Genomic DNA, 27,785 nt, shown 5'->3' on the forward strand with positions numbered 1-27,785 from the left:
ACCACAGCCAGAAAGACTCAAATGAAGTCAGAAGCTGGTCAGCTCTTCCGATTGCTACCATTTAGATTTGTTGATACATGAAACATGAACGGACCGAGACACAAATTTTCTAGAAAAAACAGCTCTACCCTAATAAACTAATCACCGAGGCTCAAGAAGGTGCCCAGGGTTGTAACAACTCTGGGCAGTAAGAAATAAAGAAAGTAAGATTAATTGTCCTGAAATGCTTGAAATCTATAGGCTGGATTCTGCTTGTACTAAACCCACATGAAGAATTTCCAGGGATTTTCAGTGTGAATAGGAGGAAAGTTACTGGAAAGCAGCAGAAAGTTGAGGTTTAAAAGCAAAACCAAAAAAAAAATGTAGAGGTGAAAGAGCAGGCAGATGCAGTACACACTGCATCCTCTGAGATTCTGGGGTATTCTAATGAACTGAACAGCAAATACCAAAGAAATTAAGTTATGGTAATGTATTTTGAAACAAGTAAAATCAGACACAAAAAAACACAGACACCCCAACAGATTGATTCAGCACTCAACTCTTACAGATCAAATATGGTTAAAACTGAACACATTCCAACAGCCTACAGTGAAAAGGTATGAACTTAAGGTATTATTTTATTTTATTTTATTTTTACTATTTTTGGTAAATCCTGCTTCTCCTTCTGAACCCTAAAGCTCTAGTGAAGAGGTATTCATTGATAAAGGTTAGGTTCAGTTATTTATCATCTAAATAAAAAATAATTATAATAAAAAAAAGAAACAATTACAGAAAGCAGCAGGGAAAAATCACAGTCAAATGAGGAGTTTGATGCAATTTCTATGCATAAATGATTAAAGCCAAAAACGCAACAAAACTAAACTTTCTGAATTGTGCATATAAATCCAAACCATGCAACTTGTGCCAACCAACAGAATAACACAACCGAAGTTTTAAGCAAGTACACCTTTCTCCCTCTCTGTATGGGACACCAATATTGCTAACTCTGTGGCTTCCTTCTTCTCGTGGTATTTTATATCCAAGCTAATTTTTTGCCATCTGCTTCTGCCAATAGAAGGAAATTTTTAATGAGTATCTTTCTCAGCACTTGTACCAATCCTTCCAAATCATGGAGTCTAAAGTAGGCACGCTGAATTTTAGGATTTTTGCCCATTTTAGGATTTTTGCAGCCTGTTTGCCCTTAGTTACAACTCCTGTCTCCTTGGGACCAGACTCAGTCCTTTCCCATGTGGGCATGGGTGGTGCTGGCTCTTGGAGGGCACGTGCAGAGTGAGGTGTTCAGCCAGCAAGCATCCAGGTTACTGGACGCCCAAAATGCTGGGAGCAGTGGTGCTGGCTGGGCTGGCTCTGAGCCCCTGGCGTTGGGCCATGACCAGCCATGGGCTTCCTCAATCCCCCTCATGGGGAGGATCAGCCCCAGCATTACCTGCAAGCACAAGCACGCTTTACCCTTTTGATGGCTCTGATGGAGCAATGCATTCCTCACTTTGAACCTGTTGAAGCTCGGGTCCACAGGACTGAGTCCTCACAATTAGAGGAAAACTAAGAGCCTTCCCGAACCATGAGATGCTTTAAATTGCCGCAGTGCCTCGAGACACGGGAGCTTTGCTTTGTGAGAAGCCTACCGCCTAATAGAAACGCACGCGTCCGCGATGTCGGAACAATCTACAGTAAAGTAAAAAATTAAAAATGCATGTCCGTAAAAGCACCAGTTACACGTGCCGCGTATATCATAGTCACACCACTGTGTATCTCGATAATTACCATTTGGAAGTGCACTGAATTAGACTGCACGCAGCAGATATTAGTCTGAATCACTAACAGTATCTCTAATTCAAACACAAATATATACTCTCATGACTATGTCCCTTAACATACCTTTTCTCTTCAGCAAGCACAACTAAATCATTATTACAGCCTAATTTAGCACGCAAATGGCGGTTTATTAAGTCAGAAAGCTGGTCGTGACTTCCCTGTCCCATCTGCAGTACCAGGCTCCAACAGAAGGGTCCCTGCCCCGCAGCCTCCCACTTGCTTGCCGTGGCCTCATCCAGCTCCACGGCCAGCCTCCAGGCCACGAGCACAGCACCGTGTCTGCACCAGCTGCGGAAAGGTGCTGGGAGCTCTCCTGAATGGAAGTAAATTGCTTCCATTGCAAGCAGTTTTCTTAAATGCTAAAAATAGAGGCTACGTATGGAAGGTCAAGTTTGCAAATCTAATAAAATGATAGATAACTGAACAAAAATTGGCAAAATAATGTGAGGCACATGTTACCTTACTCCACATACTTTTCCAGTATTTTCGTATTAATTTGCCTAAAAGCGTGTGCAGGTTTGGAAAGCTGCTACGTAGGCTGAACTCATTTTCTTTAGTAAAGTGTAAACAGGCACAAGCGCCCGATCGGACCACATGGCAAAAAACAGACAGAAAGAAACTCGGTGTACCTGGGTGTGGAGCAGTCATTTCACACACACTTATCTTTAATCTAAGCAGCTGAACCAAACGCTGATGTTTGGATTGGCCACATCTGTAGCTACGGTGTGTGTAATTAATTGTTCGTTCAAAAATGCAATTTCATGATGCATTTGACGATTTAGGTACACAACAGTTTTAGTTTTCAGAGCCGACTAAAAATAGTGATTTTAATTTATTCCTGCTGCCTACAATTACCCACAACCATGTATTTTTAAATATTTCCAGCCTATAAAAATTACTAATTTTTGCCACTTGTGTTTATCTGCATTTAGACTTTGATTTGGATAAATTAAGCTCTCAAGTGTTCCTTGCTTTATGAAACTCTGCATGTTGTACACTTCAACACAAATAAATGACTTCTACCATTAGAGGTTTAAATAATGTAATGTATTTCATGCTCAGCCTGAAGCTGGATTCCAATGAAGTTGCTAATGCACGTAATGATTAAGTGTAACTCAAATACTAACTGTGTTGTTGAAAACATGACAGGCAATAATTTGGTCTATTATATTCTGCCATTTAATTGCCTAGTACAGACATTCTCTGACACGTTATGAAGCAATGATTTACAATTATTCAAGCTGCAAAGGTCAGAAAGTGACATTATAATCATCTACACAGAGATCCCTTCTAATGCACAAAAACTAGGTAATACCACACAAAAATAGTTTTACTAGAGTAGCAACTTTCTATTTAAGATTTCCCAAACTGCACACGTATAAATAATTAATTTACATTACAGTACATTAAGGCATCCTTGAAAATATAATGTTTTTCCTGCTCCTACCAATAAATTTACGAGTAAGTCTTTTTGCTTGCTAAAAGCAATCTTAAGAGCGGGCTTTCACTAAAAGTAGCCTGACATTAACAGACTGAAAATCTAAAAGATTTTTTTTTTAAACATAACACAGGAGTACAGCCAATTTTTTGTACAGGAGTACAGCCAATTCTCACCTATAAAGCAGGAAGATCTGTTAGCCACTATACTCAATATAGGTGAGTATTTTTCTTTAGATGTTCTCAAAGCAACCAGTGTCATTAAAATACTAAGCTTTATACAGATTAAGATCTCCTAACTATTCTTAGCATTAACAACAGCAGCAAAAGTGAAGTTATTTCCACACTTGGGACACTGTATCTCTCGTCAAAGCTTATTTATATGGGGCTTTAAAAAAAAAACAGGATTTAGCAAGATACTTATTTAGCAAAACATCTTATAACATCTCCAGGATTAATTGGGAAAAGGAGTTTGAAAGCAAAATGAGGAATGAGAAGCACAAAGGAAAAGAGAGTAATACATACATTCACCAAAACAAATCCAAAACATAAAAAATAAAAGTAGGAAAACAAAAAAACAAAAACAACAACACAAGGAAAAAATAATTCAGGGGAAAAAAAAAATCTATTTCCACCCCCTCCAATTTCCCTCGTGTCTGTTCCTTAAAACACTTGACTACTATATATAGAATAAACATGATAAAGATATTACTACAAATGACCTTTCAATTTTTAGGATGGTAGTAAGAAATGTTGATGTGCATGTTTTAAATACTGACAATTTTCCTAAAAATCCAAACCTACCTTATACCTATCTTCTTCAGTAGATTTTTTAGGAAGTCATAAAGGAGAGGGGGAAAAAATGAACGAAGCAGCCATTGTTACTCAAAACATGTAACTACATCCCCCAAAATTCTGTTTCTGAAAGCAAAGGCAAGAACAAGGCACAGGAATAGGAGATGCTTTTTTTAAATCAAACATTGCCTATAAATTCTGTTCAAAATCTCAAGTGCAGAACAATGCATTTTTCATGTTCTACCTGAGGCATAAAATTCGAAAAGTGCATGATAAGCCTTTTCAAGCCTTTTCACTGCATTCCACCAGGCAAATGAAACAAAAATTTTAAATGCTGGGCAACCAAGATTTGCTCATCTCACCCAGGGTGTTGTGTCAGCCAAATTCAGAGCCAGACTTACAAAAATTAAATTCAAACATGCAGCAGTTTGCTACGCACGGAAAATAGATACTACCTCTGAAATAACGGGATATATTTTACAGCCATGGGTATGGAAAAGAAAACAATTAACGCACATCTGTGATAAGAAAATGAGTAGCAGACGGTTTATTCCAAATGTTAAAACATTAGCGGTGTCCAATTTCTGTATCGTGTAGTTTCTGCCGTGCAGCTGAAGAAAAACAAACCCTGAACTTCAATTAAAAAACAACAACAAAAAACACAGCAAAATTACTGCAGTCTTCAACAACCAAGTGAATTATATATTGTGTACTTTGTATCATGTAAATATGAGGAACGTTTGGAAAATTTAGACACAGCAAACCCTTCCAATAAGAACAACACAGATACGTTGTTTTTTTTTTTTACGTAATTTTTTTTTTTAAGTGTTATTTTGAGAACACACTACACCACAATGTTGCACTGACATTTCACCTTTAAAAAGTGCCCAGGCAGATTCAAAAGCTTTTGAAACACAATTTATCCTCACAACTAGCAGAGGGCTTATTACTACGAATCTAAAAGTCAGAGGATAGAATATTAACTACTGCAGAAAAGAAAACATAGTGCAGGACCTTCTGTTTGTGACAAAATTACAGAGTTAATGTTCCTGAAAGATCACTTCACCTTTTAAAGCATGATTTTTAAAAAGGTAAAATTTATAGCAATTAAAGCTAATGAAGAAATGCAGCATGAGCTGCTTATGTTCAGGAACTAATAGGTCCACTGAGCATTTCTAAGATTATTTAGCCATCAATGATAATGAATTGACATTGTCAGTGGTGTTAATGTACCAATGCTCTATAGTGCCACTAATCCGATAGCCAATCCTAGCAATTTTTTTTTTTATGTTGCCACTTTATGTTTTTTAACTTACATACTACCCAATGCTTTCATTAAAAATAGCAGAAACACAGCACAAGCTATTACACTTTTTTTCTGTTCTTCCACATTAAAGGATGGCATATTCATTATTCGGACTACAGTTCAAACTGCTCTGGTCATTCCTTCTCCCTCAAATCCTGCCCAATTCTTCAGGTCTGTTAGCTATAGTATAAAAACGTCTTTTCCAATTAAATCAATGTTAATGTGTAATTCTTAAAATACATTTTTTGGTGCACATTAAGTGAAATGTGATGATTATTTGAACAAGTATATAAATCAGATTTTTGTGAGCACGGATTATCGTGGTGCATGTCTCTTCAGCTCATTGTTTTGTCATATCTAAATAGCACAGCTTCATGTTGTTGATGCAAATTAGTAGTAATACAATACTACACAAAAATGGAAAATGAGTACCTGCTTGGCTACCAGGTATGACATATCAGCAACACGTAGTAAGCAATCAGCTTCCCAAACTGACTAGAATTTAAGCTCACTGTTTAAATCATCCATGTCATGAATTACAACCAAGTTGTGTATTTTCTGAGACATATTCTAAGAACATGTCAACCCTGGAGGGAAGGAATGGTTTTGGAAAAGTGAGAAACTGTGCCAAAGCCTGATCAGTTTAATTTTCTTTTTATAAAAGAAATAATAACTGTTTCAAGATTTTTGACTTTGCCTTTGATGATTACATAGTTAAGTAACATGATTTTTCTTTCTAAGTTAAAAGGGAACTGAATAAAGAACCATTGTCAAGTTTGTTGAAAACTTCTAAAGAACGGAGCTTAGCATCAGCTAAACAGTTTTGTGGATCTGTAGTTGATAACCATCTCCCATGCCAAATTCTCAGCAATCCATATAGTAGACACAGCAAATAAAAATTTTTAAACAACATAAAATAGGCTACTGTGCATAAAGTTCATATTAAGCATGCTGCAAAATAAAGAGTAGCACGAGTTATTCTACTACTGATATTCAGTGGACTTAAGAATTAGGCTCATACATTTTTATTTCGTGTTCCAAGAAGTCAGCAATTAATTTTCTTAAGTGAGTAAAAACATCCAAAGTATCTCATAATGCTGCATGCAAAATTATTTGAAAAACAGAGAGATGAATCAGTGAAAATCACTCAGCTGCATCTTCAGCTGAAGATTCACTTGTCCTTTAAAATGTGTAACTCACTTTGTCCTGCAGTGGATCAGTATGCCAAGACTAAAAAAAAATCTTCCTGCTTAATATTATCCCTAGCAGCACACCACACCATTCATGTGTGCACTGCATCATCTAATTGAACCTGTGCTGTTCTACACATTAGCCATAAGACTGCTACAGCAGGTTACATAGGTTTGAGTAAAGTGTTTTTATATGATGCATATATTAGTTAATTTCTCTAGCATAATAACATTAAAATATATTTTTAATCAGAAGTAGGGTATTAAAATCCAACTTTGAATGTCCTATGATGTACCATATATGCCATGGCATTTTAAAACCTTTTAAACATTTCTGCTAAATTAATTAGTTTTGCATTAAGGAGTCTCAATGCCTCCTATTAAATGCAACACATTTGAAGGACAATTAAACATTATGAACGATCCTTCTGAGGAAATAACGATTAAGTAAAAAAGAAAAACAAGATTTTTTTGGTAACAAACAGGAACACAAGCATACATAAAAGACTTCAATTTATTTTTAAAAGTCTTATGCCCGCAATATTTTAGAGCCATTTGTTTGAAAAATCAGTCTTCTGTTTTGTTTTCGTAAAGAATGAAAACCCTAATGGAGTCCAGAAATCTGTTAATGGTACTAAAATTATAACAGTATAGCAAAAGAAAAAACCCCACACAGTAAAGTCTATATTATATATTTTTTATGTCTTTAAATGGAATTTACAGTTCTCCCTGGCAATGTGAATGAACATCCTATAATTTAGTCAATTTACAGATTACAGGTTCAAATTGACCTTGTAGCCCATAAAATTGCTCATCTTCAGTGCAGGATTAGAAGTGGGAAAAGAATGTCATAACTGTATTTAAGGAATTTACCATAACAATGGAAAGGAGGATATGCATGCATAATTTTAGCCACTCTTGCTCACATCAGAGTTTTCAATTCTGAAACAATGCATATCCTGCACTCTTCTCCTGGTTAACCATGGTGGAGACTGTTTCAATTTACTCACCCACAGACATGACACTTGTATTCCCTCATCCCAAGGTGCCTCTTGACATGGTTTCTGGCATCTCCGAGCTGAGCTGTTGCAAAGTGGCATATCTTGCACTTGAATGGCTTTGATCCTAAGTAAAATTTAGCATAAGATATGAGTTGAATTAGAATAATATATCACCCACGGTTAAAGAAATAAAAATTCCTGGGAAAAAATAACCTTTAAAAAAGCCCACCCCACATTTAACCTGTTTGAGATTTTTGCCTAATAAAAAAAGTAGCTCGTACATAAATTTATAATGCCCAGGACACAGATGGTATATACTCATTAAAGTTTCCTTAGGTTCAGGACCACAGAAACTACTCTCTTAATGCTTAATAATCATTCACTTCTTTCTTTTTATTTTTTTTTTCTTTTTTAGAAACAAAGAATATTAAAATGAAACAGATAACCTTTCAACAAGATGACAAAAGTTGTTCTACGCCTTTCGCCATTTCCAGATACAGAAACTCACGTAATGGTCTAAAATTGGTTTGATATCGGTGTAAACTCAAAATATATATATTTTTTAAGCAAGTATATTTAAAGTAAAGTAATTTTACAAGTCTTCCGACTTTGAATAGATTTCACATTAGCAGTGGTATTTCAGATTTGTTCTGTCACACACAGAAAATGATTCATCACCTAGCCATTGTAATGACATGCAATGTATGAATATACAGTGGATAAAATATTATGCCTTTATGACTGTTTTATGGTCAAGAATTTATGATTATTCTGCAAACCAGAAGTATTGACATTTTGGCTATTATTTATTTCAAGAACAAACTTTAATATTAAATGTCTAGTGCAGACCAAAGAACTTTAGAATTATTTCTCCAAGGAAAAAGTACCAGGCTATTTCTTGTATCACATCAGTTCAGCAAAAAGTCCAATTATTTGTCTGTCTTAATTATCAGGGATCCTCTCCAGAGTATGGAAAGATTTTTTTTTTTTTTTTTAACTGAAATAGTTGAATCGGGTACACGTCAGTCCCTATGTTACTAAGCAGTAACACAGTTCTAAAGTATGCTGGAGCACTTTCCAATTTTCTGACCACTAAATCCTTAAGCCAATAAATCAAAATCATAGAACTGCAGTTAAAAGTAAGTACAATATGGTCACAGATTCTCCATATTATGTTTAGGATATGTTTTGCGAAGTACTTCTTCCAATACAGTTAAGCATAATATGAAATATGTGATCTTTAACAAATATACATAAAGAGCTCTGATAAGAAAAATGTTACACTATATCATGCGTGATCAATGAACCTTTTTGCTTTGCCCTTGAAGCAGAATCTCCTCCAAGAATCCACTGGTGAAATTGAGGATCTTAGTAAAAAATTTTAGGGTCTTAAATTTCAATTTAATTCCCAAAAGCTGACGAAAAATGAAGCATTTAATTTTAATCTTCTAACTGAAATAAAAAAGTCAACAGTACTAAGCACGGGCAGACAAGGTTGAATATTTCACAGTTCAATGACAATGAAGCCAGATCTCTTAATACTTCCATTTCTACTGTTGGAAGTAGATGTAAAATATATTTAGCACCTGAATGGTTATATCTAGTCAGCTTTATATGTTTAAATGTCAAAAGCAGGTTGAGACTGGAGCTAACAGCAATCACATTCTATCAATCACACTGAAAAACCCCAGTTTATTTAAATGATCCTGATAAAACTAAATTAATCATTAATTTGGTGACATTTCAAATCAACACTGCATTCTATAAAGAGACCCATGCAAATAAAAAAGCCTATCTTTGCATTAAATAAAAGAGTATTAAAAGTTGATGTTTTAACTTATGATCTTAAAGACTAATTGCACAATTAATAATACCAAGGCCACGGTCAGGATTTCTTTTTAATCTATCGGTGTTTATATTGCTGTTTCATATCACAGAATTCAAATACCAGGTGGATTCAATCCTATGTTCCTTTAGTTTCTCTCCTACTGATTAAATTGTAAATTCGTTCCTCATTCTGTTACTGCAGGTGTCCCGCAGGGTTTCCATACAAGACCTTTGCTGTTTTCCATTTACATGACTCCTTTGTGAAAAACCGTAGTTCAGACCAATCGTAGCTACAGTGTGCTGACAATACATAAATGTATTATTCCGTTGACTGCTCTCATCCAAAAATCACTGAGGCCTTGAGGTTTATTTATTTATTTATTCCTCACATCCGGAGCTGAATATCTGTTAACATCTCCATTTAAGCTCCATGAAAATTCACTTGCTGGCAGGCTACAGTCAGTACTTATCACCTGAAACAAAAGCAGTACATCTCCCCTTCAGGTTGCTGATGCCAAATTCATTCCAGTATCTTCTTGAATGGAAAAAATAAAAATATATGCTTAAGATGAAGGCATTAGACTGAAAGTTAAACAAATGGGGCAAAAATCTCTTTTTAGTATAAGACTATCTGAAACAATATTGAAGCAATTAAACATTTCTTAGCCATTTTTATCACAAATGTCAATGTTTCTCATCTGCTGTGTTAATGTGATACTTACTACTGGCTTTACATTTGGCTTTTAGTTCACTAAGAAAAATACTTGCAATACAGCACCTTTCCAACCAAATGACTTTAAAAAAAAAAAGCCATAGAATTACTTTATCCGCAAGTGGAATAGTGGCATGGAAACAGTGTACATTTTCAGAGGCAGAAGTAAACAATAAGGCTTTTAACTACAGAATTGAGGAAAAAAAAAAAAAAAGAAAATAGACTAACTCTTAATGACAGAATTGGGAAAATAAAATGAAAATAGACTAAATAACACAAACCATGCTGTTGTTTCTCATGAGATGACAGGAGTTAATAATCCTAACACAAAAGAAACCCAAACCTCTAACAGAAGTTCACTGCCTGTTTTAAGCCAACATCATCTGCATGTGCAGGCAGAGCTGTGGCTCTAGCTCAGGCCCAACGCAAAGCAAGCAGAGCCACGTGAAACACCATCGTGCCATCTCCTAGTACGGTTGGGATATGGGTAGTAAGATGCCACTCTTACATTGGGCAAGCCTTCCACTTACTGAAGAAATCTGATGAGAAAAGAAACAAAGAGGATGTGGTTGCAGGTGATTTTTCCTCACATGTTGATTGTTAATTAAGTTTATGGGACCTGCATCAATTGCAAACTAAAAAGTCTTCCACCTCGACTACTCCTTGTATTTGTCTTTACACTTCCTCATTTTCACTTGTCAACATGTGATGGACTTGCTTGTTATCTCCTCTGTAGCAAAGCTTTCCTTTCATTTGCAACGTGAAAATCTCTTAGATTATTTAACAGTATTTCAAAATGATTTTTTTTTCTATTAATGTAAATCATTAGTTGTTTCTTTCTACAACTTTCCCTTCCATTCCTCCCTACCCCAAAACCATCACCAATTACTCAAATCAATTTAAAAAAAAAATAGAAAAATGAGGAGTTAGATATGGTTATAGATACAAACACATATCTATATACATAGATGCACATCCTGATGCTGATGAAAGACTTAGAAAAAGCACATAATCAGAACAATAGATGGGAAAATAACGGCAGCTTCTCCTCCTGTTATGCACCTGATGTTACCCTGGAAGAGATGAGAGAAGCTAGAAATACTACTGTGCTTTGCCTGACCAATGGTGTATGTGCAGCTGGTGGTGCAGGGCAGTTCCCCCTGCCACCATCCCCAATAACCCCATGTTTGTTTCTTATTCAGCTGCATCTGTTGTGATCTGACAGACTGGGAGGAAAGGTTCTATGGCACACAAAGGAAATCACAAATATGAAAACGGGGACTGGAAGAGAAAGCCTTCCTCCCATTAACTGTTAATATAAGTCTCCGCATGGCTATTTATGCGAATAAGCAAGGCATCAGAAGAGCCATCCATTTAGAGGTGCTGTGAGAAAGAGGCCTGATTAAACTCCCATCTGTAACCCTTCCACACCCCTCCACCAGCACCACCACCAAGTGACTTGCAAACTGAAATGTATCCTTTTGCTGCTTTGCATATTTAGGGCCATTCAAAAGCACGATGAAAATATTCTTCATGATAAGACCTACACACGAGATGGTAAAAAGTACACTAACTTTTACTAAATGTTACAATCAATGATGTAACTTACGTAAGTAGGGTTGCTTTGTCATATATTGATAGTTACCTCACTTTCACATCCACATTAACTTGATTTTAAATGCAATTAATACATATAGTCAAGGAAGACTAATGGACTACATTCTGCACTTAACCTGGTGGACATTTTCAAATGGCACAAGTGACCAGTGCAAACCTATTTTGCATTGTAAACGACTAAATAAATCTTAATGGATTAAGAATGATCAGCTATCAACACACAAGGGAAATTAAGTGCTGAAATGCCTACATTGATTATTTTAAATTATTAGCCTTACTCTGTTCTTGAATTTGTATGCTTTTAGTGAGCTTTAACACATTTACAAGACTTATTGACTATAATTACAAGAGAATTCAAGTAATGGACACATCAATTATAAGCAACATGTCTTGACCAGACAGTTGCATAAAGAATTCTAAAGAGAGCTCCATTAGCATCTTCCCCCTTAGTTTTATTCAGTTTTATCTGCCGAAAGAGGGCATATTAAGGGCTTATACAGCTGCTCTGACCATGGGAACACGGCCGTCCCTCTAAAGACTTAACGCCGCATTCAGAGTTGGACATTAGCTGCAACAATCCAGATAACTGCGTTATTGACAGGCCAGAAGTAACGCTGAAAGTATTAAGTAGGTGAGTTATCGGCATGCATGAATACTGCAGTTATGGTAAAATGCTTTGAAAGGTTTGAAATACAATGTCCGTGTTCCCCAAGATTAATTTTGAACTTTGTTGTCCAGCCATGCCCTCGCCTTTTCATAAAAAACTTAGAAAACTATTTTCGGATTATGCCAGGCATTACCATACTTACATGTTTCTTTTTTCTTACCTTTTTGTTCTCTTCCTTGTAACCATGCACTAAGTTTCAAATACTGCATGAATTTAAACTATAGCTTCCATAATAAGCCATTATTTAAAAGTACAGTAAAATAAACCTTACAGTTTTAATGAAAATATGTTCATTGAAATGTGAATTTATTATTCAAATCCACTCATAAATTCAACCATGGAGACACCACTTGTCTAAGCAGAGCTCAGTGATTTAGAAAAGCTGTCTATTTAAAATAAAGAATGTATGGCAGGTTTATAGAAACATCGCAGTGAATTTTTACATAAATTTAGAACTGCAGCTTATGCATTTTTCTACAAAAATGTTTTTTAAGTTTTCCACTTAAAATTAAACATAAAAATGAATTGGAAGTGTGATCAGCACAGAAACTTAATCAGATATTACATCCCCGTGCATCACATCAACATTACACACTACCTCCCAAAAAGGCTGACCTATTCCAATTCCCATAACTTATTTCCACAATAAACTCTTGATGCTCATTATTGGTATTTATTAGGGAATGATGTATTCTCAAATGGCTATCCTGAAGCATCACGCTAAAATGCTGCAAGTATTACTGAATTGAGACGAAATAAACAATTTGGATATTAAACAACTGCGAGGAAGAGGACGTTAGAAAGAACAGCTAATTGTTCTCTTAAACCAGCACTGCTTCATTATATGAATTTAAGAACCAATTAATGATTACAATTTAGATTAAAGGGAAGGAAATCTCTGCATATGAAACAAAAAGCAGAAGGGCGACTGCGCTTAAAATGTTCTTACATTTTCTGCCCTTTGATCACTGTATTTTCATACCCCTTTAGGTAATTTTCAATTTCATTGGTGGCTCATCAGGCAGTATGAACACCAGTTCCTAAGAAACGTTAAAGAGATTAACAAGCAGAAAAAGACCAACAGTAATAATTCACTCCGTTTCAAAGAGACCACTCGCAAAGAGAGCGCTTCCATACCTGTATGGGTACGGATGTGAGCTAGGAAGGCCATGGAATTGCTACTCCTGCACATCTTCCCGCAGTACTTGCAGACGTTGCCTTGGTTCTCTTCCCTCTCTCTGTTTATTTGCTCCGTGTCTTCCACAATGTACTTATTCACTTCCCGCAACAGTTCCTCGTGCTGCTCTTTGATGTGGAGGAACAAGTTCTGCTCCGAATCGAAGGGCTCGGTGCACTTCACGCATTTAAAGGTAGCACCTCCTTCGGGCAGCTCCTCCACGCTGGCCTGCTCATTTCGCATGTGCCCCGCACTGGCCAAGTGCTGATGAAGGTTGCTCTCCGTGTAAAATGATTTTCCACAGAGTAAACAATGAAAATGTTTTTCTTTTGAAGGATGTTTCATGGCTATGTGAACATTTAGTCCGCTCAAACCATCTGCTAGGAAGCCGCAGTCATCACAGCGAATACGTGTCGATTCCCCAAGGGAAATTCCTTCCGACTTCTTCTTTTTCCCACTGTTTGGTGAGGTGTCTGCTTTCACTGCGAACTCACCAACTCTCACTGCACCTGACGTTTGTCCTTCATCCGCATGGTCAATGGCCTCCTCGTCTTGATGGCTTTTTAATCTCACTATGGAAGGATCAAACTTGCCAAAATTTTGCATTGCCTTTCCTTTATCATCAGCACTGATAACTGTTCCTAAAGCCTCATTACTACTTTCTTGCATGCCCTCAGCTGCTGAGCCATCTGCCTCCCAAACACTGTTATTTATAGATACTTCTGCTTCATGTTGTGCTTCCATAAGGGCTTCTTCCTCCTCCCCAGTAGGATCCTCTTTGAAACTTCTGTCACCCTCTAAACTATGTATATTTTGCACCATTTCTCCGATGTTTCCAGCAAAATTTGATTGCTGTACTGCACTTTTTGTTTCTGGAAGACTTAACACAAGTGGGTTATTTTCTTTCAGTGGTATTTCTTCAAGAACGTCTGTGTTTCTACATTCTACTTCAGGGCTTTCTCTAGTTGCTTCCAAGCTTTCCTCGCCTTTTCCTGAATTCAAGTCTGTGCCACCTGAACTATTTTGATTTTCTGCTGAGCAGTCGTCTGAGCTGAGCAGCTCCTCACCATGCCCATTGCTCTGCAACTCACAAGTTCCTGCTTCTTTAACCGATCCCTCTTCATCAAGCTTAACAGCTTTATCTTTCTGAGGACCTTGCTGGAATCCTTCACAAAGAAGGTTTTCTCCTCCATTTTTAGCTTCCACTTCAACTTCACTTTTTACTGTATTTTGGGAGCTGCCTTCTTTGGGCGTTTCTGGGGACGCATTTTCGTCCAAGACAAGACCCTCAGTTAAGCTTTTATTCATACGATCACCTTCTGCTGCATCACTGGTGTATTTCATTTCATCTACAACAGTTGTCATCTCTCCTGCACCAGGATGGTGCTCCTCTTGAGACAAAGCAGCACCTTCTTTAGTGATACGTGCTGCTTCTGCTTCTTCCACTGAGGAATAAACATGCGACTCTCTCCTAATTTTATGTTTCTCCGTTGCCGCATGCCTAATCATCTCTCTCCGAGTAACAGCATAGTAGTCACAAGCCATGCAGTAGTATTCAAATTGTTTGGTATGTTTTCGTTTCACGTGCAACTCCAGAGAAGAAGAAGAATGAGCAGTGAAGTCGCAATGAATACACCTGTTGTCGTTTGCACCCACTGCTCTTCTCTGGAAGCACGGGTCAACATCCTGGGTAACGTTTGCTGGCTCAAGCAGTACGTGTTGTTTTATATTTACCGAATTGCTAGCATGCTCCAAATCTGGCAGCCTACTGGCATTTTCAGCCTTTACCTCAGCCTCTCCTTGCTCAACTTCTTGATTGTCTAAGACAGAATTCCCCAAATCTGATGTCTGGCCACCATCCTCAACATGTTCACACAGGGCAGTCACAGGGCTGCTAACCTTGCTCGTGGATTCAAAATTACCTCCTTCAGGGTTAACAACGATCTCCGAGTTCTGTTTTCCATGTCCTTCTATTTCCACACGACTTTTGTGTTTTTTGGTCGCACAGTGCCGTTCCATGTCTCCTTTGGTTACAGTGTAGTAATTGCAAACCTTACACAAATAGCTGTACTGATGACTGTGCTTTCGTCTGATATGAACAGTCAAGTTTGTAACACTGGAGGCCAAAAGACCACAATGGGTGCATGTCCTAGAAATAGTGCCTTTGGGTCTCCCTCTTTTCGGTGCATTAGCTAAAACCAATTCATTTTCACCAATTCTTTGATCAACTGGAACAAACTCCTTATTTCTCGATATGTTTTCCACAGCAGAAGATGAAACGTGTATAATTTCTTTATCTAACTCTGTGCTCCCATTCCCAGAAATGGAAGGATCCATCACTGTTTTAATACCACCAACACCAACGCAAACCTTTTCAATGCATTCCTCAAAACGTAGTCCAATATTGTTTTTCCTGGCATTTTCAAGGTGCTTGCTTCTTTTGATATGCTTCTCCATTCCTTCCTTACTCAGGGAGTAAAGATTACATGCTTTGCAAAGAAAGTGGTACTCTTGTGCGTGTCGGAGTTTTATGTGCCTTGTAAGAACCGTGGAAGATCTTGTCTTATAAAAACACTTTTTACACTGAAATTGGGTTTTATTCAGAACAGAATGCTTTATATCATTTCTATGATTTGCAAAGGAAGAGTCTGGAGTTTTTGGTTTCATCGATACTTCCATTTCCTTTGCAAGACTTTGGCTACTGTTTGATAGTGAGTCAGCGTAACTTTCCACTTGCAAGGTCGGATCACTGTTACTCAATGAAGTAGCTGGTTGAACTAATGAACTATCATGTTTCTCCTCTTTTTGATGATTTATCAGCTCTTCTTGTGTTTGAAAGAAAAGAACACAAGTTGGACAACTATGGGACATATTATGCACTTCACTCATATGGCTTTCAAAGATTATCACATTCAAGCTGGTAAATGAACAAAGTTGACAATTAAAGCTGCAACCTCCCATCTGGTGTTTACTGTCCTGACAGTGTTGCTTCATGTCTTCCTCGACTCCAGAGGAATAACTACACGTCTGACACTGAAACTGAATCCTTTTTGTGTGAAACTCTACAGTATGAGTTTCCAAACTTTTTTTGTTCTGAAAAGCATGACCACAGTCCATGGAAATATGATGAACAGCATGATCAGCAGTAAGTTTACCTTCAGAATTTGTAGTATCTGTAGGGCTGGAAGAAAGTGTATTTGGCTTATCCTGAGTAAGATCTTGAATTTCTGAAGTATTACAAAGACTTTTATCATCTGTTTCTAATTCTGTATGTGATGTAGGGCTTGACTCACCAGGTTTAACCTGTGTGCTGGAGACATGTTTTATGTGTACTCTCTGAGTTTCAGATTTGCTTCTCTTACCCAACAAACTGTACCTTCTTTTAACTTGCCTTTTTAATCTAAGAGACCTACTTCCTCCAAAAGAAGTCCTTAGCAATACAATGTTTCTTTTATGTTCCAGTCTATCAAATCTCTTTGTCACATTTAAACTGCTAACTAGCTTTTTGGAAGCTGGAGGGAGCTCTGATTTCTGCAATACAGTTTCTGAGGGTTCTGGTATTTCTAGCTTTTCAGTGTTAACTTCATGATTTCCTTCTACGCTGGAAGAAAGCAACTTTCCTTTTGTAGTATCCGTTTTTTCATCGGGAATATTTGTAGATGGTATCATTTCAACACGAAGTTCAGTGTTATCATTTTGTTTAGACACGCTTACTTTTGAGTCTTTCAGTACACTGCAAACATTTAATTCTTTTGCATCAGCAGTCCTTGCCCTTAATTTACTGCTCCCAGGTTTTGCTCTCACATTTCTCTCTCTGGTTGTAGTAGACTGTTGCTTTTTAAAGGATTTTTTTGTCAATATCTGTACAAATCCTCCCCGTGCAGCAAGATTTTGGCGTCGAAGGTGCGTCTTGCTGAGGAAATGAGAATTTAGGAGATTTTCCTCAGGACTCTGAAAACCACAAAGATCACAACAAAATATCTTGGATTGTTCACAATCTTGCTTACCATCTGTATGTAATGTTGAACTAGATTTAGTTGAGCAACTACAGCAAGGGCTTGTTTGCTCTTCAGATTGTTTAGAGAGACTTTCTTGTATATGCTTTTCCTTATCAGAGCAGGATGGTAATAACTGATCACATGTTTTGTCTTTAAAATCTTTGTCTGTGTTTCCAGCTCTGTAGCCAACACTGATTTCTTCCGAAGAAGATAACTTTTCAGGAACAGCAGCTAGCACCTCTTGTGAATGTTTGCTTTCCTTGTGAATTTTCAGGATGGCACCATCAGCACATTTGAAATCACAATGTGGGCACGCAAAATTTGAATTAAATATGTTATCACCATGACAACTGGTGACTCCTTCCTTCTTTGCAGCTCCAGCTTCTATGCTATCTGCTCCTACAGCTAGGACTTTGTGCAACTTCCTTCCAGTGTTCTTCACGTCTGCTGAAGAAATCAGCTTTCTTTTCCTGCAGACATTTTCAGGTCTCTCTGCTTCAGCAATGTCCAGGCTTGGTGATCCTGACAATGCCCTTTTGTTTGTTCCATTCTCTTTCCTTTTCTTTTCAAGGTTCCTGAACACTTCATCTGATATGAGCCTTCTTCTCTGCTGAGATGAAGAGTCACATTCAGCATTTTCTCCTGATGCATTTTTCAGGGATCCTTTTCTCAGCTTAGTTTCCAAACTCTCATCAACATCAACTCTCTTCTGATTATCCTCCCCATCCATTCTTAACATGGATACTGTCAACTGTAGAGCATTTGGCTCAGTACCTATAAAAGAAAAGAGTTATTATTAATCTTTTATATACAACCAAAATTTATAAAGCTAAAGATTAAAAAAAAAAAAAAGTTTTACAAAACAAGTTTAATAAATAAAAAAAAAAACACCAACAATTTGGCAAATTAAAATTGCATCAAACCTCATGACACCTGAAAACCAAAACAACTCCTAGGCACTTGGTTCTCTATGTCATTTAAACACCATGTGACCAAGGACTGCCTTCAAAAGTGGTTCTGTAATCAAGTAACTTACCAATGAGCATTGCCAAGACTCACATGCTTAGCAACCCTAAAAATATGTTAATTTTATTTAAGTGCTTGAATTTTTACATGCTTAAACTTGGGTAGACAAGCCTAACCTTCATTTCTAGAAGCATTTGTTAAACACTGACAGAGTTCAGGGAACCAGTCATGGGACATTCAACTTTTCCTAGTCAAGAAATCCAGTATCACAAACTTAAAAGCTCCAAGGATCAAATGACCATGACTGCAACAACAAATAAAACAAAGCTGACACAAATTACAAGTACTTTAAGTATGAAGATTTCCATCCTTCCCGTTTAGATTACCTGCTAAAGAATGAGATGAAAAATGCTAACTGAGACATGTTATAAAAGAATATGCCACTAGTGTAGTTCCCCATCACTCTTTGAAAATCCTCTAGAAGTTCATTTCCCAATAAAAAAGACATGAAATAACAGTGAAGAGACAGGAAGCATCTTTGAACCCCAGCACAAACTCTAGCCATCCACATCCAGTTACCAAAAGCTTTCTTTCAACTTCCCAGCGTGACCTTCCTGCTCCCAAAAAGATGTCACCAGCAGAAAACTGATGCTACCAACACACTTTACAAGGGGGGAGGGGGTGGGAAATCAAATCTTGACGTTTATTACCTTTTCATTTTGATATGAAGCAATCGAGAATTGAAAGTGCATTTCATTTTAACAGATGATTAAATACTAAATGTTTATCTATGTGCTTTATGCTATGATTTAAGCATCAATTTGCTGCAGATCCAAGTATCCATTTTTTTTGTTCAGTTACCCATTGAATGAGGCCATGACCACAATAGTAAGTACTTCCTGACAAGATTAAGTAATTGCAACGTTGATACAAGCAATGCAAGGTACAAAAAAAAAAGTATTTAAGTACATGTCAAAAAAAATCTTGGTTTTGAGGACAAAGTACAAAAGTGTTGAACTGGGGAAATATACCCAAATCAAATGGACTTGTTACTTACAGAGGTAAAAACAAAATTGCTTTGGGGCTTAATGATAATTTAAGGAAGGCCTGTAAGCAATTGAGTGCGCAGAAGTTGCAGATGTTGAAGAGACCTGTTTTCCAACTGCAGGCCTGTCACTGAGCTAAAATACTGACCAAGCTTACACCCTGTTAGCTGTACCCAGCCTTTTAAATGAGAAAGCAAAATCTCCAGATCCCAGCAGTCTTTTGGAGGCTCCAAATACTGCTTCTTCGTCTTTTTCTGATTCTTACGCTGTATTATTTTTTTCCTTTTTCACTAAACCATGATGCATACTACCTCAATTAGTTAGAATTAAAACAATCCGGTCCATATTCTCAGTTGGTGTATGCCAATATCCTGTCAGCATACTCAAAAACACCACAGCAATTAATAGCAGAGGGGAATAAAGCCTTTGAAGAGCAAACATACCCTGAAAAGGTTTACGACCACTGCTTGTGATATGGAAAAAAAAAGATTAGATTAAAATTATGTTGTTTAATTGGAGTACAGCTTTATGTATGTAACTTGCTTAGGAAATATCAAGGAACTATTTCAGTGATGAGCACCACAAGTCCATCCTTAACTGTCTGCAAGCAGCAGCCACGAGTCCTCTGCCTCACTGCATTTCCACAGTGAGTTCCCAGCCCACCACTGAGACCTGACCGCTCTTCCCTTATGTGACCTGGGGGGAAAAAAGCAGTTTTTCCCTGCTGTACAAGCCAATTTGCAATGTCAGACCAACCCTCCATCTTCTTGATAGGATACTTTCCTCTCAGAGCATTTAATTTATCAGAGAGCCTGTCCGGCAGTGTACTAATACCTGCACTGCAAACTTCCACTATCAAAGGTTGTGTCTGGGCAATTAGTGGTTTCTCCATTGACAAAAATTCACACATCCAAGCCATATTAATAAGCAGAGGACTGGTGGCTCCTCACCACGCTCTCTTCCGACATGCTTCATGCCCATTTAGAGTCATCCTATAATTTGATTTAAACCTTAAAATGGTGTCACACCGAGATCAACCTCTGACAGAAATCGCAAACCACTTTCAGCCTGAGATACGGTAATCACCCGAGGTGGATGCTCCCCAGCTGTCACAGCAAGGTATCAGCTCCTCTTGGAACAAGCCTTCCCTGCCATACCCGCTCGGATTCAGCTCATTTCCGATAGCCACCTGCAAACCTCAAAACACGGCTGCTTATTGGCGTGCAGCACCCGCAGGCTTAGCCTTACTTCTCGGCATTTGTTCGCTAACTCTCCTGTAGAAGTTCATCCCACTCTACGAGCTACCAAAAAAAAAAAAAAACAGATTGCAATCCCAGCTTTGGCATCCATCCTTGTCTGGTTGGATTCAGTTCAACCGGATTGCATCAATTAAGGGCTTTCACGCCCTTAGAAAAAGAAATCTATTTCCCTTAATTTATCTTTGCAAACTGTAGTCACCAAAAAGTCGCTGGGCAAGCGTAACATGCAAAATACAAACCTCACAGGTGCCCCCAATAACTTCGGTATGAAATTAACTAGTCACGTATACAACAAAAACATGCAAAGCAGCTTCATGCCCCTGCCTTCTTACCTACTGCCTACAGTCCTCCGAGTCATCAGTATATGGCCACACTTGTTTCTGCCTTCAGTCTGTGATAACTTTTCCCATGCAGACCAGGGATGCACTCCACTTCAGTCACAGGCAGCACTCCTCCTGGTGAAGCCTACAGCCTGGTGTCTCTCCCACAGCTAACAGGTATCAATCATCAAGGCAGGAACTCCTCGAGCACACCGAACAAGCTAGGTGTAGTAACAACTGTATGCCCTCACGTGCCTCGTCTCCAACCCACACATGAGTGTTCATGAAAATATTTTCTCCCAGCACACGCTCCCCAGAGGCATATTCATCTCTGCCCCAAACACCATATGCCCTGTGTCAAAATATCATCACACTGGAGTGTCCACCTGCATGAAACTGTAATCCATGAAGAACAAAGCATAACACAAAACATCTTTGAGGTGACTCAAAGAAGAGATTGGACTGTGCACTTAGTCACATGGTCTGAACTTTTGGGTAGACCTGTGCGGTATCAAGAGTTGGACTTGATGATCCTTAAGGGTCCCTTCCAACTCAGGATATTCTATGATTCTATGATTCTATGACTGCCGTTGTCCTGCTAAAATGTGACTTACATTTCCATAAGGTCCTTTTATCTCTCTCTAGAAGTTGCCTTTAGGGCAGGAGTGTATCCTCTGATGTAGATGGCAACGGCTGCTGTCACTGCTGCTTGCTGGGACCACAGTCAGTGATTTGCTGCGATGGGGTCAGTTTTCCAAACCCCAGACAAGACCTAACCCACAGCATGGAAGCACATAACAGTTTCTCCCCACTCCCATCTTTGCTCAGACAACACCACTGTGTCTCTAACACAACCTTAGTAGCATATGCCTCAGTTTTCATGATGGGATTGTGGTACCTTATGCACAAAGAAAGCGTTGGGCAGAACTCTTCTCAGCTTCCTGAGCAGATTTATTGCACGGATGACTACTATTACCTGAAGGATGTGTTCAGCATACCGTAAGACTCCAGTAGACAAGAGGAGCCATCTTAGCACCATTTTGCTCTTGCTTCCTGTACTTCTTCCTTTATTGTAATCTTCTTTCCTGAAAGCGCCTGCTCAGATTTGCCAACAAACAAGAGAGCAATGGCGAAGGAGCAAGCTGGTCACAAATCTGGACTGCCCTAACCCTCAGCCTGCATAAGCTAATTCATCTCCACTCTCATCAAAGCCATGACACTAATTAATGGGTAGCCTAAATTTAGTATTAGTACGGGAACTGATACACCAAAGAAGCACTCTGCGTTTGTACAGTCCCAGTGACCACTGCTAAAATATTATACATATGGCTAAATGTGGGTAGGTTTTTTTGCAAAATAGATCTTGGAAGAAGCGTTGAGTGCAACAGGGATCAGCAGCAGGAGCAAAGATTCTGCACCTGGAGTTTGATTAAGTCAAGTGACAACCACAAAACACATCCCAGATTTAACAAGTATCTCTCTGCAGCCATGGCAACTTAAGCACACATTTAAGTCCACTTCCAGCATGACTGAATAAGACTTTCGACATCAGTGTGATGCATGCAGACTCACACAGCAGCAGAAGTGGAGAAGCACAGCTCTTGAAGTTGTTACTACCTTAAACATGGATCAATGAGCCTAAAAATACGCAAGATACAAGTTGTTCATGCTTTTCAGTCTATCTTAACTTTTTAAAGATTCCAGGTACGTTTTTACAAGTAACAACAAAAGGTAACCACTTAACCTATCATATCAATAAATCAGATGGGACTTTGCAGGCCCTGGACTGCACCAATAAAATCTACAGGCAGAAGGCAGCAGAGCACCAGGGCACAGAATCAAGCCCATCTGAAATAGGCAGTGGTCAAATCTTCAGTATTTCAGTAGCTGAAAACTCAGCTCCGTCAAACAGCTCTCTCTGAACATCATGCTTGATGTTCAAAATGAAGCTGTTCTAACTCAAAAGTGGGTTGACTTTTTGTAACATAAATCTTTTGTTAATGTTCATATAAATCAAGTATAGCTGAACAGATTCTTAAAGGACGTGAACAAAAATTAATTTGCCACATTAGCTTCAGGTTAACAAATTCTTCAGCTTGGAGACAGTCATATATTACTTAACACACTTTCAGGTTCTTTGCAGCACATTGCTGTTCGTAAGTTTTGAAAAGAAACCTGTTGTGGCCCGACCATTTGTGCTAAGCTCAGTAATTCCACTGGACATGTCAGCTAAGTCTTTAGCATAATGCTTTTCTTCAATAATTACTCAACTATCCAAAATAAGTTAAAAATATGTTTAAGATCTTCAAAATCAGAATATTTATGTTATACATGCTACATCTGCATCTTTGCCACACATATGAGGAAAGATACATTTTTAAATTACAACTGCGTAATACACAGGATTTTGGCTGTGTCACAAAAGCCAATACAGCTAGAGATTCTCCTCTTCTGTGCACTAGGACTTCCAAATGGTCAGAATCATTAAGTGTTTGTTTTAATAATTAATCTAATTTAAAAGATACAGTCCACTGTCACAGCTCATCACTTCCTCACTACCTACAAAGAAGAAAACAAATAGAAAACATGATAAAAATACCATTTCTTAAGCTACTACCACTATTAAATACCAGATAAGAATACAGATTTTTTTTTATTCTCCCTACAATGCTTTCTCATATATTGATACTGTATTTGTTACAGCTCTATGTAAAAACATCAGTCATCTGGGGACAGAAGATCTTCTCTTTGACAGAAATAGAAAACACTTTACTGGAGTGTTTTCACTATTTTTTTCCTCTGGTAGTCCACAAAGCAGGATGTAATTTCTCTATGCCAACAGATACAGACAGTACAGTTGAGATTTTCAATGTGAGACTTAGATTTCCCTAATCCTCAGATGAAATTTAGAAAGTTGTAATCTCAAATTAAAATCAAAAGGACAAGCAATTTAGTAATGTTCCATAAACCTGGAATGAACTGCAAAGCTCCCTAACTTGATGCTTAATACATTTGTATTTACTTCTCTTTCTGCTCATATGCCAGCCCTGTAATAGCAGGAGTGTGGATGCCTATGGAAGAACCCTAAGAAAGCGTATTTACAGGTACCATATTCCAGTTAGATTTTTATTTTGTGTGCTAATCTTGGCATGAAAATTCCCCAAACACTTCTCAGTCAGCATATTATCATCTCCAAGTACTCAGTATCCAACCTGCAGTGTTTGTAAAAGATGAGATACATCGAAAACAAAGTTTTATTTCTCTCTATTAAAAATTTCCCTTCTTCAGACAATTAATTCTTTCAATGAAATCACAGATACAATGAAGCAATACCGATTTAAGGAGCTCTTTATATAGCCAGAACAAAGCTGAATGTGAACCACTCAATTCAATGTGTAAACTTTGTGCCAAATAAACATTTTCTCACTTTCAGAGGCAGAACAGTCGTAGTCAAACTGTGTGTCTTTTTCACAGTCTTACAAGGTTACACCTCTTCCTTCAGAGTGACTAATCCAAAAGAAGTGTCTCTCATCGATGGAGCAGACCAGACAGTAGAATTGTTGGTTCAAATAGAAAAAAGATCAACTTTCCTTTGGGAAGTATTCGATGCTACCAGTCACAAACGTATTTTTCCTTGTAGCTCAAGAACACTGGAACTTCAAGCTCTGCGTTGCACCCCTTTTCTCTGTGTACAGCAACTCATTGTGTTAGGGCACTGGAGCCTCAAGAGGAGATTTCCAAGCAAGCTACAGTTTTTCAAAGACAAAAAAAAACTTTGAAACATCCACACTGATGAATCTACAGTAGTTAAAATAGCAAAATAAGAAGCCCACTGATAGCCATCACCTCAGTACCACTGAGGACTGTGAGCTCTGTGCGCTCATTAACATCGTTTTCTCACAGGCATCAGAAAAAACTGTAAGGGCATCAGAGGGAAATAAATGCACCCTGCAATACTACTCACATCCTTCTTGCTTCTGCTTCCAAACCACTGAAAGTCCTTTAGGGGGAAAAAAAGATAAAATAAAGGAAGTCTTTATGAATGCCTGACATAAAAATATATATATTAACTCACACCAAAAAAAAAAAAAAGGAAGAAGAGAGAGCTTCTTAATTCATCATCACCTCACTTCAGAAAGAGCCAAATGCTGCTAAATTCAGTAATGATCACTCACGAGATTAGTTTTGCTGAGTCCACACACATGCATACACACACACACAGAGGCATGGATATAGACTCATTTCAAGTGCTGTCAGAAATAATTCAATGTCCAAGACAGACAGTAAGAGGCAATGCCCTAGAATCTCCTAAGAAGTGTTGAATAACCTCAAAATTTTTAATTTTTGAAATTTAAAAAGACCCCTTTATTTTGACTTATGAATTCAAAGAATTTTGACTATTTCCAGAGGGAGGCATAGATATAGCAACAGCAATACAAATATACAACAGACTTCTGAGGATCCAGGAAAGATCGTATTTCTATAGCACTGTGATATTTATGGATGAAAAACAATATTTAAGTCTTCTCAAAATAGTTCAGAGTGCTCATCGGGTCCATGAAAAAATAATAAATAAATCACTCTTCATGAACAGTAATGAGTCCCTTGGTTTGTGGGCATCCTCAGAATTGCATGGTTTCATGCAAGATGCAGTTCTGACCAACTTCACCAATTAAAACTAGAAAAGAAAAAAAAAAAAAAAAAAAGTAAAAGTAATTTGAATTTCTTCTCTATCATAGGCTGTGGTACTCTGACATACCGTGGATCATACTGAATTGTGTCAGGGGAAGCACAAATCCACTATCGCTACCATGCTGCCAACTGAAAAAAAAAAAAAAAAAAAAAAAGTTTTACTTTTTTCCTGCACTTTTACAGAAAAAGTCAAAAGTAAGGTAAAATCGCTATTTCTTGCGAGCTGGCTCTTATAATCTTTACCCTAGAAACTCTGACTCTGTCCTCCTTTAAAACAAAAGGAGTACAGATTTCCTAGATAGCTATTCTGGTGTCTGGTACTTGTCAAGATTTACTAAGTTTTCACCAACTTTCGTTTAAAACAAACAATAAAAAAATAAATAAAAACAAGGGAAGATAGTTTTGTTGGCCCCTTGTTTTCTACTACTGTGTCATACGAAAAGCAGCCAAGAGGCCCCAGTTATTTAAGGCTGGGCTGCACTTGCCTGCTAACACAGCTGGAAAGCCCAACCCAAGCAGCCAGCTCTCTGCCAGCCTGGAGCCTGGTTTTTGAGTAAGACGAACCAGGATGCAGAAGGGAAGCAGGAAGTAGAAAAAACTGCAAGGAAGAAAGAAAAAAAAAAAGACAGAAATATGCATTTTTTTCACATTGGAATGTTCTCGTCATTTTTTACATGACAACAAAAAAAAAAAAAAACACAAAATCAAAATGAAAATATTGAGCATTTTTCAGTTATTTATTACCCAGATACTCACGGAGCAATAGCTCACTGTATATATAAAAAATAACCTAACAAAAACAATTTCAAATTAAAGGTACACCAACAGTAGTTTGGGTGTATTTTATCCATGATTTATGCAAGTACGAAGTACTTCATACTTGCAAGTATGAAGTTAGAACACCAAAACTGTATGAAAGGCATAAAAAGGAGGGAGGTAGAAAGGGAAACCCAACATGTTTCAAATGCTGGTGTCTTCTGACTGATGGCTTTAATTGCCTCGCTTGTTGTTCTTTAATGACTCTAAGTTCTACTAAGGTAAATTAGGTTCACATGGTTTGGCTTAATGCATTTATCCCCCTTTTTAAATGACTGTGGCAAAGAATGCATATAATAATTTGTGTGTCCATGCGCACGCTTGGTGTTACTGTGCTTCTTGTTTTCAGCTGAGATCCTTTAATAGGCTGATGACAAGAGGCAAAGGGCTCCGTGAGTTTTTCAGTGAACAGGTAACGTAAGGAGTTAGGCCTACTCGTGCAGTAGGTGAAGAAAGTTTCCGGAGAAGAATACAAATTGTGCATACACTTCTAAAGAAAACAAGAAATTAATAAAAATAAAAGCATTCTGATGACACCTGGTGGCCACTTCACACACGGAAGTATTTGCGTTTCTCTGAGAAAAGCGGTTCCAAGAGAAATGTTACGTGTCTCTGCTAGGCGTACCTACAGAACTGACAGGTGGCATTAGCATCAATTAAAACACACACTCATTAGAAGATATACATTTACACGTATGCACATACCGAATCAGCATAGTACCAGTGTTGATACACAGCGACGCACTCGATTTTAACTATTAGCTTATTACACAAAGACAAAGCCCATTTTTCCGTACATCGACACAGAAGTGCGCACACTGGAAGTACTTCAGCTCAGTCCTGTAAGACAGATGAAACCCAGACTTTCTTTTCAGTTTTGATTTTCCAGCTCAGTTGCTTAAATAAGGCGGAGGGGGAGGGGGCCGAGGAGCAGTTGAAGTGGGGGGGCTGTTTCTCATTCTGGTGTATTCAGAAGGGCTCCGTGCTACGGATGCTGTCCCTAATCCCTGTCACAGTGCGTTAGCCCCCCAGCTCACTTCAGCAAAGCATACCCAGCAGCTCCGTTTCTTTGTACGACTGTATCACTAACAAAGAGAGTGTAATATCCACCATTAGAAATTAGTATAAAAAGGTGATAGCAGTA

The 27,785-nt window shown here is 37.9% G+C and overlaps 1 protein-coding gene across 1 annotated transcript in view; it reads right to left on the reverse strand.

Moving 5' to 3' along the window:
• The window catches only part of ZNF407 (zinc finger protein 407), a 333,749-nt gene that overhangs the window by 291,421 nt on the left and 14,543 nt on the right, over nt 1-27,785 (reverse strand). The window contains exons 2-3 of the mRNA XM_032182317.1: nt 13,505-18,316; nt 7,554-7,668 (exon numbers count right to left, since the gene is read on the reverse strand). Of these exons, the coding sequence (XP_032038208.1) occupies nt 7,554-7,668; nt 13,505-18,281 (4,892 nt within the window). The 5' untranslated portion in view covers nt 18,282-18,316. The remainder of the gene's footprint in view (nt 1-7,553; nt 7,669-13,504; nt 18,317-27,785) is intronic.

The sequence above is a fragment of the Aythya fuligula genome, chromosome 2, assembly GCF_009819795.1.
Source record: "Aythya fuligula isolate bAytFul2 chromosome 2, bAytFul2.pri, whole genome shotgun sequence".
NCBI lineage: Eukaryota > Metazoa > Chordata > Aves > Anseriformes > Anatidae > Aythya > Aythya fuligula.